General features: G+C 39.3%; 1 protein-coding gene across 1 annotated transcript in view; it reads right to left on the reverse strand.

Annotated features, from left to right (window-relative positions):
- LOC135477748 (disintegrin and metalloproteinase domain-containing protein unc-71-like) overlaps positions 1 to 13,971 on the reverse strand; it is a 78,748-nt gene that overhangs the window by 19,513 nt on the left and 45,264 nt on the right. Inside the window, exons 8-17 of the mRNA XM_064757942.1 lie at positions 13,641 to 13,726; positions 12,222 to 12,290; positions 11,087 to 11,158; positions 10,338 to 10,504; positions 9,668 to 9,749; positions 8,754 to 8,841; positions 7,932 to 7,958; positions 4,604 to 4,655; positions 3,018 to 3,123; positions 535 to 606 (exon numbers count right to left, since the gene is read on the reverse strand). Of these exons, the coding sequence (XP_064614012.1) occupies positions 535 to 606; positions 3,018 to 3,123; positions 4,604 to 4,655; positions 7,932 to 7,958; positions 8,754 to 8,841; positions 9,668 to 9,749; positions 10,338 to 10,504; positions 11,087 to 11,158; positions 12,222 to 12,290; positions 13,641 to 13,726 (821 nt within the window). The remainder of the gene's footprint in view (positions 1 to 534; positions 607 to 3,017; positions 3,124 to 4,603; positions 4,656 to 7,931; positions 7,959 to 8,753; positions 8,842 to 9,667; positions 9,750 to 10,337; positions 10,505 to 11,086; positions 11,159 to 12,221; positions 12,291 to 13,640; positions 13,727 to 13,971) is intronic.

A 13,971-nucleotide genomic window follows, 5' to 3' on the forward strand; every position in this document is an offset into this window, starting at 1 on the left:
GCTACTCTGGAAACATCAAACAATCCTGCTGTATCCCTATGTATACAATGTTCCAATATTACAATTTGGCAGTTCAGTGTACTGAAACACTAATAAACTTCAGCATTGGAGATTTCTCCTCTTCCCCCACCCAATAAAAGGGGTAAAAGTTATTCAGGAGTCACAAGCTTAAATTCAGCCATCCAGAATAAGGCACAGCCTGAAATCACAAGCTTAAATTCAGCCATCCAGAATAAGGCACAGCCTGAAGTCACAAGCTTAAATTCAGCCATCCAGAATAAGGCACAGCCTGAAGTCACAAGCTTAAATTCAGCCATCCAGAATAAGGCACAGCCTGAAGTCACAATCTTAAATTCAGCCATCCAGAATAAGTCAAAGCCTGAAGTCACAATCTTAAATTCAGCCATCCAGAATAAGGCACAGCCTGAAGTCACAATCTTAAATTCAGCCATCCAGAATAAGGCACAGCCTGAAATCAGTCTCAACAGGTACATTTTATAATCATACATATGACACTGCGATCATCAGACTTACCTCCCTTGACCCACAGTCACACTCTTCCCCTCTCTCGACAAACTTATTACCACACTGCTGTGCAAAGTTCCTCTGTAAAAAAAAAGAAAAAACACATGTGCAACCTATTGTCCTAGAGGACATCCATCGTGAAATTCCTGTACAGGAATGAAGAAGTTAACGGAATGAAAAAACAAGCAAAATTTATGTGTCATTTGCAAATCTGGTGAATTACATTCAGAATTGTCCAGAATACCTGGACAGTTGTCGCTTCATTTCTTGGCATACCCAAGGGGTAATTCCATGATATCTTGCTTTTGTGCCTTACAACTACCCTGACGGAGACAAATGTTAGTTCATTTCTTGGCATACACAAGGGGTAATTCTACGATATCTCGCTTTTGTGCCTTACAACTATCCTGACGGAGACAAATGTTATTTGATTTCTTGGCATACACAAGGGGTAATTCCATGATATCTCACTTTTGTGCCTTACAACTATCCTGAAGGAGACAAATGTTAGTTCATTTTTTGGCATACACAAGGGGTAATTCTACGATATCTCGCTTTTGTGCCTTATAACTATCCTGACGGGGACAAATGTTAGTTCATTTCTTGGCATACACAAGGGGTAATTCTACGATATCTCGCTTTTGTGCCTTACAACTATCCTGACGGGGACAAATGTTATTTGATTTCTTGGCATACACAAGGGGTAATTCCATGATATCTCGCTTTTGTGCCATACAACTATCCTGACAGAGACAAATGTTATTTCATTTCTTGGCATACATAAGGGGTAATTCCATGATATCTTACTTTTGTGCCTTACAACTACCCTGAAGGAGACAAATGTTTCATTTCTTGGCATACACAAGGAGTAATTCTACGATATCTTGCTTTTGTGCCTTACAACTATCTTGACGGTGACAAATGTTATTTCATTTTTTGGCATACACAAGGGGTAATTCTACAATATCTCGCTTTCGTGCCTTACAACTATCCTGATGGAGACAAATGTTAGTTCATTTCTTGGCATACACAAGGGGTAATTCTACGATATCTCACTTTTGTGCCTTACAACTATCCTGACGGAGACAAATGTTAGTTCATTTCTTGGCATACACAAGGGGTAATTCCAAGATATCTCGCTTTTGTGCCTTACAACTATCCTGAAGGAGACAAAAATGGGGGTAATTCTACGATATCTCGCTTTTGTGCCTTACAACTATCCTGACGGAGACAAATGTTAGTTCATTTCTTGGCATACACAAGGGGTAATTCTACGATATCTCGCTTTTGTGCCTTACAACTATCCTGACGGAGACAAATGTTAGTTCATTTCTTGGCATACACAAGGGGTAATTCCAAGATACTGTATCTCGCTTTTGTGCCTTACAACTGTCCTGAAGGAGACAAATGTTATTTCATTTCTTGACATACACAAGGGGGTAATTCTACGATATCTAGCTTTTGTGCCTTACAACTATCCTGAAGGAGACAAATGTTATTTCATTTCTTGGCATACACAAGGGGTAATTCCATGATATCTCGCTTTTGTGCCTTACAACTATCCTGAAGGAGACAAATGTTATTTCATTTCTTGGCATACACAAGGGGTAATTCCATGATATCTCGCTTTTGTGCCTTACAACTATCCTGAAGGAGACAAATGTTATTTCATTTCTTGGCATACACAAGGGGTAATTCCAAGATTTCTCGCTTTTGTGCCTTACAACTATCCTGAAGGAGACAAATGTTATTTCATTTCTTGGCATACACAAGGGGTAATTCCATGATATCTCACTTTTGTGCCTTACAACTATCCTGAAGGAGACAAATGTTATTTCATTTTTTGGCATACACAAGGGGTAATTCCATGATATCTCACTTTTGTGCCTTACAACTATCCTGACAGAGACAAATGTTATTTCATTTCTTGGCAAACACAAGGGGTAATTCTACGATATCTCGCTTTTGTGCCTTACAACTACCCTGAAGGAGAAAAATGTTATTTCATTTCTTGGCATACACAAGGGGTAATTCTACGATATCTCGCTTTTGTGTCTTACAACTATCCTGACGGAGACAAATGTTATTTCATTTCTTGGCATACACAAGGGGTAATTCTACGATATCTCGCTTTTGTGCGTTACACCTATCCTGAAGGAGACAAATGTAATTTCATTTCTTGGAATACACAAGGGGTAATTCCATGGTATCTCGCTTTTGTGCCTTACAACTATCCTGACAGAGACAAATGTTATTTCATTTCTTGGCACACACAAGGGGTAATTCTACGATATCTCGCTTTTTGTGCCTTACAACTATCATGATGCAGACTTTTTACAAGTCAAGCAGTGGTGTACAGGTACAAGCCATCCTCCAGGCTGGATTTATGCTGTTGATCGGAGCTGATTCAATGTTTGTTACAGACACTCACATGCCCTTGCTACACGTATCTAGGGTACCTAGGATCTGACAAACCAGACTGGTGCACCCACCTCATTCTTCTTGACCAGGCAGGAGGCTAGGCCCATGTTGATAGAGATCTCCAAGTCCTTGACACTACAGCTGGAGAACCGACGAGAGTGGAAGCCACGGAACTGACTGTTAATACAAGAAATGTTTACAGGTGAGAATTACAGGTGAGACCTACAGGTAATACTCAATAGCTCAGACATACATGTACATACACATTTGGGTAAAGCTAAAACGTTAAAGGATCCCGGAAATGTATAGAATTTATTTCTTACTACATGTATGCAGTTTAAAATTTGTCCAAAAATATACGTTAAAGTACAAAAAAAAAAGCTCCTGAGCCTTGTACTTGGGACCTTCCTTAGGCCCCAGTGGTCAGTTTGGACATTAAGTGGACTGCTGTCAAGTGCGTCATGGTGTCAACAGTGATTACTGTCAAATACAATTTGATGGGAGAAGAGTACAAATGATGGGTGGTATAACCAGGCACCAAAAACTGTATTTCACCTATTTGTAAAGTTTGATATGTACAAATGATGGGTGGTATAACCAGGCACCAAACACTGTATTTCACCTATCTGTAAAGTTTGATATGTACAAATGATGGGTGGTATAACCAGGCACCAAACACTGTATTTCACCTATTTGTAAAGTTTGATATGTACAAATGATGGGTGGTATAACCAGGCACCAAACACTGTATTTCACCTATTTGTAAAGTTTGATATGTACAAATGATGGGTGGTATAACCAGGCACCAAACACTGTATTTCACCTATTTGTAAAGTTTGATATGTACAAATGATGGGTGGTATAACCAGGCACCAAACACTGTAAAGTTTGATATGTACAAACGCAACTTCAAATGCACAGAAAGGCCTTAAAATAATACTTTTGGTGACAAAACTGAATAGTAAACGTTACTTTTGTTCACCATAATATTTTCAGTTACTTGTTAGTTTTAATAGTTTCATTTGTTTGAGCATCCAACAGTCTGGGAAGACCAAATGTTTTCCTGAACTAAAATGGTTAAGGATAAGTCTGTGGCTATACACAAAAAAATGCTTAATTTAAACTTTATTTCTTTATTTATTTATTCGACTGGTGTTATATGCCATACTCTAGAATATTTCACTTATATGATGGCAGCGAGCATTATGGTGGGAGGAAACCGGGCAGTGCCTGGGAGAAAACAAACAACCATGCGCAGGTTGCTGGAAGACCTTCCCACCTACAGCCGGAGAGGAAGCCAGCATGAGCTGGACTTGAACTCACAGAATTTACACTTTAAAGCTGGGTAGCAGAATCATGGTTTGATCAGGGTCAAAACTGAAACTCCACAGTATGAGTTCGTCAAGACATGCGACAGTCGGCAGTGAAGGATATAAACAAACCCATTCTGACGTCATTACATATTAATATTCAGATGGCTAAACTTCGACAACATATGACTGAAAAGACCAGTTAAACAATCCAAATAAAGGTTTCAAACCATCTGAGGGTAAATAACATTTTTCCCACCTTATCCGACTACCTCGCTCTAATACAAAGAACAACTGAAATTGGGGCCTATTGTAATGAATTACATGTACAGTTAGCCACTACTTACAAGATTTTGTAGGACATGATACAGCCAAACTGGTCCAGACACTCACATTCACCTGTAACAGCAATTAAAAAGTGTCTGAGGGCAGTTTGTGATTTTAACCCCCGAGTAGAAAACTGCTTTGTACAACATGGAATACATAAGTGTACATGTGTAGCTCGCAATTGATGAGGAGTTGACCACTGTAACAATATCACAGCTAAAACAGTCCAAACTATGACAGATCTACATGTACAAGTATATCAGGGTGTAGATCGTGTTTCCAAATAATGTGGAATTTTCATGCATAACTCTCGAAATAACATTGCTAACTCGCGGATTGTGATTTCCGTCAGCAAAATAGTCATTTGCTTCAGCACATGCCATCTTTTTATGAAATCCATGTATTAAAAAGAAGCTGGTAAAGTAAAATCAGCACACAGTCTACCATAAAGCACGATCATTCTCTCAGGACAATGTTCATATATATCTGGGACTAATACACATTTACAGTCACAAAATCCAAAGCTGGTCAAGCGTTACATTTCCATGAAATCCACTGGCAGATACAGTGCTTATGTAAGGAGGCATCGTCCAGGATGTGCTCAAAGGAAACCACTGGCAGTTACAGCCATCATGTAAGGAGGCATAGTCCAGGATGTGCCCAAAAGGAAGCCACTGGCAGGTACAGCCATTATGTAAGTAGGCATCGTCCAGGAAGTGCCCAAAAGGAAGCCACTAGCAGGTACAGCCATTATGTAAGTAGGCATCGTCCAGGAAGTGCCCAAAAGGAAGCCACTGGCAGGTACAGCCATTATGTAAGTAGGCATCGTCCAGGAAGTGCCCAAAAGGAAGCCACTGGCAGGTACAGCCATTATGTAAGTAGGCATCGTTCAGGATGTGCCCAAAAGGAAACCACTGGCAGGTACAGCCATTATGTAAGGAGGCATCGTCCAGGATGTGCCCAAAGGAAACCACTGGCAGGTACAGCCATTATGTAAGGAGGCATCGTCCAGGAAGTGCCCAAAAGGAAGCCATTTGGCAGGCACAGCCATTATGTAAGTAGGCATCGTCCAGGAAGTGCCCAAAAGGAAGCCACTGGCAGGTACAGCCATTATGTAAGTAGGCATCGTTCAGGATGTGCCCAAAAGGAAACCACTGGCAGGTACAGCCATTATGTAAGGAGGCATCGTCCAGGATGTGCCCAAAGGAAACCACTGGCAGGTACAGCCATTATGTAAGGAGGCATCGTCCAGGATGTGCCCAAAGGAAACCACTGGCAGGTACTGCGATTAAGTAAGGAGGCATCGTCAAGGATATGCCCAAAGGAAACCACTGGCAGGTACAGCGATTATGTAAGGAGGCATCGTCCAGGATGTGCCCAAAGGAAACCACTGGCAGGTACAGCCAGTGTTAGGAGGCATCGTCCAGGATGTGCCCAAAGGAAACCACTGGCAGGTACAGCCATTATGTAAGGAGGCATTGTCCAGGATGTTCCCAAAGGAAACCTCTGGCAGGTACAGCGATTATGTAAGGAGGCATCGTCCAGGATGTGTTCAAAGGAAACCACTGGCAGGTACAGCGATTATGTAAGGAGGCATCGTCCAGGATGTGTTCAAAGGAAACCACTGGCAGGTACAGCCATCATGTAAGGAGGCATCGTCCAGGATGTGCCCAAAGGAAACCACTGGCAGGTACAGCGATTATGTAAGGAGGCATCGTCCAGGATGTGCCCAAAGGAAACCACTGGCAGGTACAGCCATTATGTAAGGAGGCATTGTCCAGGATGTGCCCAAAGGAAACCACTGGCAGGTACAGCCATTATGTAAGGAGGCATCGTTCAGGATGTGCCCAAAGGAAACCACTGGCAGGTACAATGACAATGAGGATTATGAGAGTATGCAGGTTCTGATTGGCTGTGTACTTTGTGTAACCACCATGGCATCCAATCGGACGGGCACATGTAAAACATCATCACAGTAGTTATTGTGCTTAATTATCGCATACGCGAAGTCGGTTGGTTGTGTGAACTGGGCTTTGCGAACTGGGTAAATAAATCTATTTGGAATTAATGAATGATTACTGCTTAACACCACATCGGCAATATTTCAGCTATATTGTGCCCAAAATCTACAAGTTCTGAGAGATACAGAAAATGAATACATGTGCAACCATGTGTGGAAAAGATGATCCAAGCAGAAATACATATACATAGTACTTAGTACTACATCACTGATGCGTAGGGCACATACATTTATACACACAATATAAATACTGCATCAAACACATCCACATACTCAAGGAAGGTAACCACGGCAACCCAAGACATACCCCACTTCTACCAACCTTTTTAGCTCAAAACCATGCAACTTTCAAAAGAACAGTTAACTGGCAATAAGACAATATTATTAGGAATATAGAATGCCACATTCTGGTACAGACATGAAAAGTACGCCTCAGGAAGGGAGCCAAGGTGTTAACTAAAGAATATGTTATTTTACCAACTTTACGAAACAAGATTCGTGTAAATTTAGAAGTAAACTAAAAGCTACGTTCAGACTGAGGCTCACGCTACAACTTTGATCAAATAGTGTACACAGTGTGGAGAATCAGTGTACCAAATCTGTAGGTTCTATGTTAAATACTTTTTGAGAAATCATGTGTACAAGTAACACAAACAGGTGCACAAGTAACACAAACAGGTGCACAAGTAACACAATCATGTGCACAAGTAACACAAACAGGTTCATAAGTAACACAAACAGGTGCACAAGAAACAAAATCATGTGCACAAGTAACACAAACAGGTGCACAGGTAACACAAACAGGTGCACAAGTAACACAATATTGTGCACACGTAACACAAACAGGTGCACAAGTAACACAAACAGGTGCACAAGTAACACAATCATGTGCACAAGTAACACAAACAGGTGCAGAAGTAACACAATATTGTGCACAAGTAACACAAACAGGTTCACAAGTAGCACAAACAGGTGCACAAGTAGCACAAACAGGTGCACAAGTAACACGATATTGTGCACAAGTAAAACAAACAGGTGCACAGGGAGTTGCCTGTGTTGCTTTCACAGGAGAGCATAATAAAGATGCAATAATGAAAGAGAAATATGTGTGAGGAGAGATGAAACAGAACTCAGAATAATGAACTGGGACACATAAATCTGACACCACATAAAAATGAAGAGAACAGAATATATGTGAAAAAAAAAGACAATATATACACATGAAAGAGAGAATGCACTAAAGAAACACCAAAAACATTCAGTGTTGAAACAAAATGCATACTGAAAGAATGCAGGCAAACAGAGCAGATGCATTGAGCAAGTATTACCTGAGTAGTAATCTAATCTCCATGCTTCTACAGTAGGCATTAGATCAAACAAACAGGTACGGGTTAATTACAAACAGGTACAGGTTAATTACAGGTGTTTATCAAGTGTTAACTCAGTAGCCTTGAGCTAACTCGCTAGGTTATTTTACTTATAAACAATTTTCATTCTCACATTTTGCTCCGAACTAAGACTCCCAATAGCAGCATAACACTACATGTACATATACTAAAAGGTCCCAAGTTAGATGTATGTTAATGTCAAGAAATGTTAATACACCGTAGGTTTAGTAGACAAACATCAGATACTAATTTCACTTACAAACCACGCGTTACAAAGGTTTAGCTTTTGTTAACTTATTACATCATTACACTGTTTTTACGGATGTTTTTGCACTACAGTAAGTAAGATTAGTAGCACAAATTCAAACAAACTTTTCTTTTCACGACTAATATTTGTCAGGTCACTGTTAGTTCATCCAGATCCTGCTAACCAAATTTTGACATGAGTGCTATGTTTTAATAAATATAAATTTTTTAAACAAAATGTACAAAAATTTGAAGACATTCCGAATGACAATCATTTACTTGAGTTAATTTGCTTGAAATATTACATGTGAGAAGATCAAAAGAAACAAACAATTTATTAAGAATGGCCTAAATCACTGTCTGGTGGTAACTTGACAATGGGTAGGGCTGTAAAGTATACAGGAATTGCACATATCTGTGCTGTCAATAAAACAAGTACTCATGTCATGATGTATGCAGGCAGGATGACTAATGACGAACCCGCCCTGCTTCAGCAATCATCCAACAATAACTCACCGTCTTCGTCGTGTTTCAGTCCCAGGTTATGGCCGATCATGTGAGCCAACACTGTCGCCACCTGTTGGGGCTCCAACGTGTCTGGGTTCTACAAGCAGAGATAAGTACAGAGAGGCATTAGTGCTATAAATTTTAGAATGAATGAAGGCTTAATGAACCTCGGCAATATTGCTGTCAAAGTCTGGTGACAAAAACTTTTGAAAAACATGGCTTTTTTTATTTGTCTTATTGTTGCAATACCATACTTAAGAATTTTTCATTCATACGATGGCAGCCAGTATGTTATACAGCTATACAGATGGAGGAATTGAGAGGTGCCTGGAATAAACTACTGAACTTTGGCAAGTACTGGTTAGCTTTTCTACGCCATGACATATACACAGGAATTGATCTCCGGTAAACTCCACGGCACCAGCCACTGTTTATTGGCAACCAAGGCTTTGAGATCAATGGATGCTGTTCAATACTTGAAAATTCCCCAAGTATGGTTTTGAACTCAGAATATGTGTCACATAGCTACATGTAGCTACTGAAATTTACTGATTTATTTGATTTGATTTCACTTGTACCACGGTGGCCAGCATTATGGTGAGAGGAAGCCCAGCAGAGCCTCACAACCATCTGCAAATTGCTGACAGACAGACCTTTCAACGTACATTCAGAGATGAAGCCAGCCTCTAACTTCTACCTACATCGTATATTTATATTTATCTCTTTATATCGAAGAAATCAGAGCGATAGGGAACAAATCATTTTGAGTCTCAAGTATAATAATTTTAGTATCTCTCTACTCCTGCATTAATAATAAGTATTTACAGTGTAAGTTTAATAATCAAACTTCACTGTGGCGTGACCTCTATTTAGTGTTTCCTCAGGCCTTATTCTTCTGCTCTCTGCTGATCATTTCTACATACCTTGTTAATACCAATAGCTCTGTCTGTACATATGGAGTCTGGTATGGCCAGCCCAATGCTGTTTTCCTCAAATCTCCGGTTTCTGAGGAAAAACACAATCATTTATTTATTTATTTATTTGACTGAAGTTTTCCACCATACTCAAGAATACTTCACCTATATGATGGTGGCCAGCATTATGGTGGGAGGAAACCAGACAGAGCCAAGGGGGAAAATCCGCCAACATCTGCAGGTCGACAAAAAACCTTCCAACGCATGACCTTAGAGTAAGCTGCATCTTTTAACACTTATTTCTGCTTTCAAGAAAATTCAGAATAGTAGAATTTTGGGTCAAAGTTCCAAGACCAAAGAGCTTATCCGAATTCCTTTTTTTAAATAAATTACACTTAATTCTTGTTTTCCCCAAACAGTTCCCTGAAAATACATATAGTTACAAAATTTTCCTGTATGTATATAGCCAGTGTTACACCACCAATCTTCATACATGTACATGATGAGTTGTGAGTTGTCTCCCCTTGAATATAAAAAAAATTTTGTGTTTATAATTATTTGCTGTTAAAATACCTTCTCATCACTACTTTCAGCACTAAAGGATTTCAGAAATAAAAACTTCACAAAAAAAAAACATATAAAACACAACACACACACACACACAAAAAAAAACATTTACGTGATAAACTGGGCAACGTCATGGTCCACATTTTTTAGTGTCTTTGCTCTGAAATTCAGGAAGTTTTCCAGGGTTTCTCTGAGAACTGGGCTGACGGTGAACTGATCCACAATGTTCCACAACTCCGCGTACACCAGGGCAACCCGCATCTTCATCTCCTTGTAGTACTGCCATAAGAATAGTAACCACATTACACACTGAATGACTGCAAGATTTATTCCATGTATTAGTTTCATGAAGCTTTAAACAGGTACATGTTTCCTTGTAGAGGCACTCTGCATCCAAAATCCTTTAATGCCTCTGACTTCATTGCTCTCTTTGCACAATATCTTCCTCATTTTTTCCCTGATTTGACTTTTGTGGGACACTTTTGTGAATCCATTATAAATTTATCTTTTTAACCATAATGTGTCAGTTCAGGCTTCCTTGTCATTTCCAAAATTAGTCCAGGTGAAAATGGAGAAGCTCTTCATAAATATTATGATAAGGGGCAGCGTTTTCATTTAGAATTGGAGAAGGTGGTCAGAGTTCAACAGTAGGTAGCTGAATTGAAAGTAATTATGTCACAATTATTATTGATCTAAATAGTAAGAATATTCAAAGTAGGTGGCTACTGGGCCAGCAGTAAACAGCTGTCTGCAGCCTGCTACTTGCCCCTCTTGAACACTCTGAATTTGGCACATATACGTGAATCAATTAGTTTTAATGACATTGCAAATATTTAACGATTTCTGCTGAGTTCAACTTACCAAGTCGACGATGTTGGCAGTTTGGATGGCATAGGCGACCACTTCTGCATGAGTTAAATTGAGGGTCTGGTACTGCAAATTAGAGAAATAGGAATTTATTTGATTAGGCGTTATATTTTCTTCACTTTACACGCATGCATCATACAGGTCTATTGGTAGAGAAAATTTTTTTCTTTATTGGTGAGTTCACTTCATACACCATGATATTTCTCTAGCCAGAAAAACTGTCAACCAAGAACCAGCTCAGTTTGCAAAATGTCTCTGACGAACATCATGACAATACGGCTAAAGCTGGATATGAACTCGCAACGCCGCTCTCTAAATTTATTTATTTATTTGATTGGTGTTTTACACTGTATGCAAGAATATTTCATTTATACGACAGCCGCCAGAATTATGGTGGGAGGAAACCGAGCAGAGCCCGCAAGAAACCCACGACCATCCGTATGTTGCTGGGAGACCTTCCCATGTACCGCCGGAGAGAAAGCCAGCATGAGCTGGACTTGAACTCACAGTGACCGCATTGGTGAGAGGCTCCTAGGTCATTACGCTGCGCTAGTGCGCCAAGCGCCTGAGCCACGGAGGCTCCCGCTGTCTAAATGCTTCAGGTCATAAGTGTTATACCCAGCACAACCCAATCTGTAGAAACCTGCCAATGATAGCTGCAGCATGTGTGAGCAAACTTTTGAACTTTCCTTAACTTTACTGAAGGTTTATGCACACAACACAGCCACTAATGTAGGACTTCACTCAATTCTGGCACATAGGCTGTGTTCCTCTTATTGTAATTGCTAACCTTTCTTTTATGAATGTTTTCAAGAGCGACACCTAAGACTCTGCCCAGTTGGAATACATGGGTCAAGCTTCATGCATCGTGCAAAAGGCACTGTGTATCATATACAATGTGTAGTTACACACGTAAATAATCAAATTCATCCCGAACAAATGCAGCCCCGGCAAAAATCCTGAAATACTTCTGATGTTGATTTGTATCAACAGCGGGGTATAGGGTATGAACAACCTGAGCCGTGTTCATGCTTATGGACTCAAGGCTATACAGATCAGTAAAAACACGTGTCAAGGACTGAGAGCCAGGACTGAGAGCGACTTGATGGAGGGAATCAGTAACACCCACCACAGATGTGTCAAAAACCAGAGCCAGATGGATGAACGTTGGGTCTGCATTTGTGAGGTCACGCGTCATCTGTAAGAGAGAGGGAGACAGCACTTTAGGGGTGAAACTGTAATGGAAATGAGATTGAAGGAATCATGGAAGTACAAGTAGCAATATGTTCCTGTGTATTTTAACACTTTAATGAGGAGTATTTTGCACAGTAGACTGATCAATATGTTCTTTGTGTATTTTAACTTTATTGATGTGTATTTTACACAGTAAATTGATCAATATGTTCTTTGTGTACTGTAACAATTCAATGATGTGTATTTTGCACAGAAGATTGATAAATATGTTCTTTGTGTATTTTAACTTTACTGATGTGTATTTTGCACAGCGGATTGATCAATATGTTGTTTGTGTATTTTAACACTTTAATGAGGAGTATTTTGCACAGTAGATTGATCAATATGTTCCTTGTGTATTTGAACACTTTAATGAGGAGTATTTTGCACAATAGATTGATCAATATGTTCTTTGTGTATTTTAACTTTACTGATGTGTATTTTGCACAGCGGATTGATCAATGTGTTGTTTGTGTACTTTAACGAGGAGTATTTTGCACAGTAGACTGATCAATATGTTTTTTGTGTACTTTGACAAGGAGTATTTTGCACAGTAGACTGATCAATATGTTCTTTGTGTATTTTAACTTTACTGATGTGTATTATGCACAGCGGATTGATCAATATGTTGTTTGTGTATTTTAACACTTTAATGAGGAGTATTTTGCACAGTAGATTGATCAATATGTTCTTTGTGTATTTTACCTTTACTGATGTGTATTATGCACAGCGGATTGATCAATATGTTGTTTGTGTATTTTAACACTTTAATGAGGAGTATTTTGCACAGTAGATTGATCAATATGTTCTTGTGTATTTTAACAATTTATTGAGGAGTATTTTGCACAGTAGATTGATCAATATGTTCTTTGTGTATTTTAACACCTTAATGAGGAGTATTTTGCGCAGTAGACTGATCAATATGTTCTTTGTGTATTTTAACTTTACTGATGTGTATTTTGCACAGCGGATTGATCAATATGTTGTTTGTGTACTTTAACACTTTAATGAGGAGTATTTTGCGCAGTAGACTGATCAATATGTTTTCTGTGTATTTTAACACTTTAATGAGGAGTATTTTGCACAGTAGACTGATCAATATGTTTTTTGTGTAGACTAAAATTCCTGACATAATGAAATATTCAAGCGATTGTTCGTTGGGAGATGTTGAGAGTTTAGAAAAGTAAAAAGTTCTAGTCCATTTTAAACTTTTTTCAGACGCCCATGTTACAGTAAACAATCAATTAGTAATTTCTGACAGTAGCACTTTTTCCCCCTCTTCTGTAGAGTAAACAGTCATCTACACATCACCTACCCTCTGAGCCTTGAGGTACTTCAGTCTTCTGACATATTCTCTTTTATGTAGCTCCTTGAAAGGCTGCCACTGGCCTTTACCATTCCCTGGAAAGATTTAATAGTTAAATTATGAGATTCACTATTTATACATGTCCATTTAACTGCTTGGTTGACCCAAATTAACACCCATATTGCCAGAAAACAAACATTTAGCCATAAACCCCATAAACAGCTGCCATAAAGGCCCTGTCCTTTTCATCAAAGGTGTTCTTGATCAACTAAAGAACCAAATAAAGATTACCATAAAGGCCTTTTCCTTTGCCTTCCAACACGTTCTTGAAAATTCAGAG

The sequence above is a fragment of the Liolophura sinensis genome, chromosome 11 (genome assembly GCF_032854445.1).
Source record: "Liolophura sinensis isolate JHLJ2023 chromosome 11, CUHK_Ljap_v2, whole genome shotgun sequence".
In the NCBI taxonomy this organism is placed as follows: Eukaryota; Metazoa; Mollusca; class Polyplacophora; order Chitonida; family Chitonidae; genus Liolophura; species Liolophura sinensis.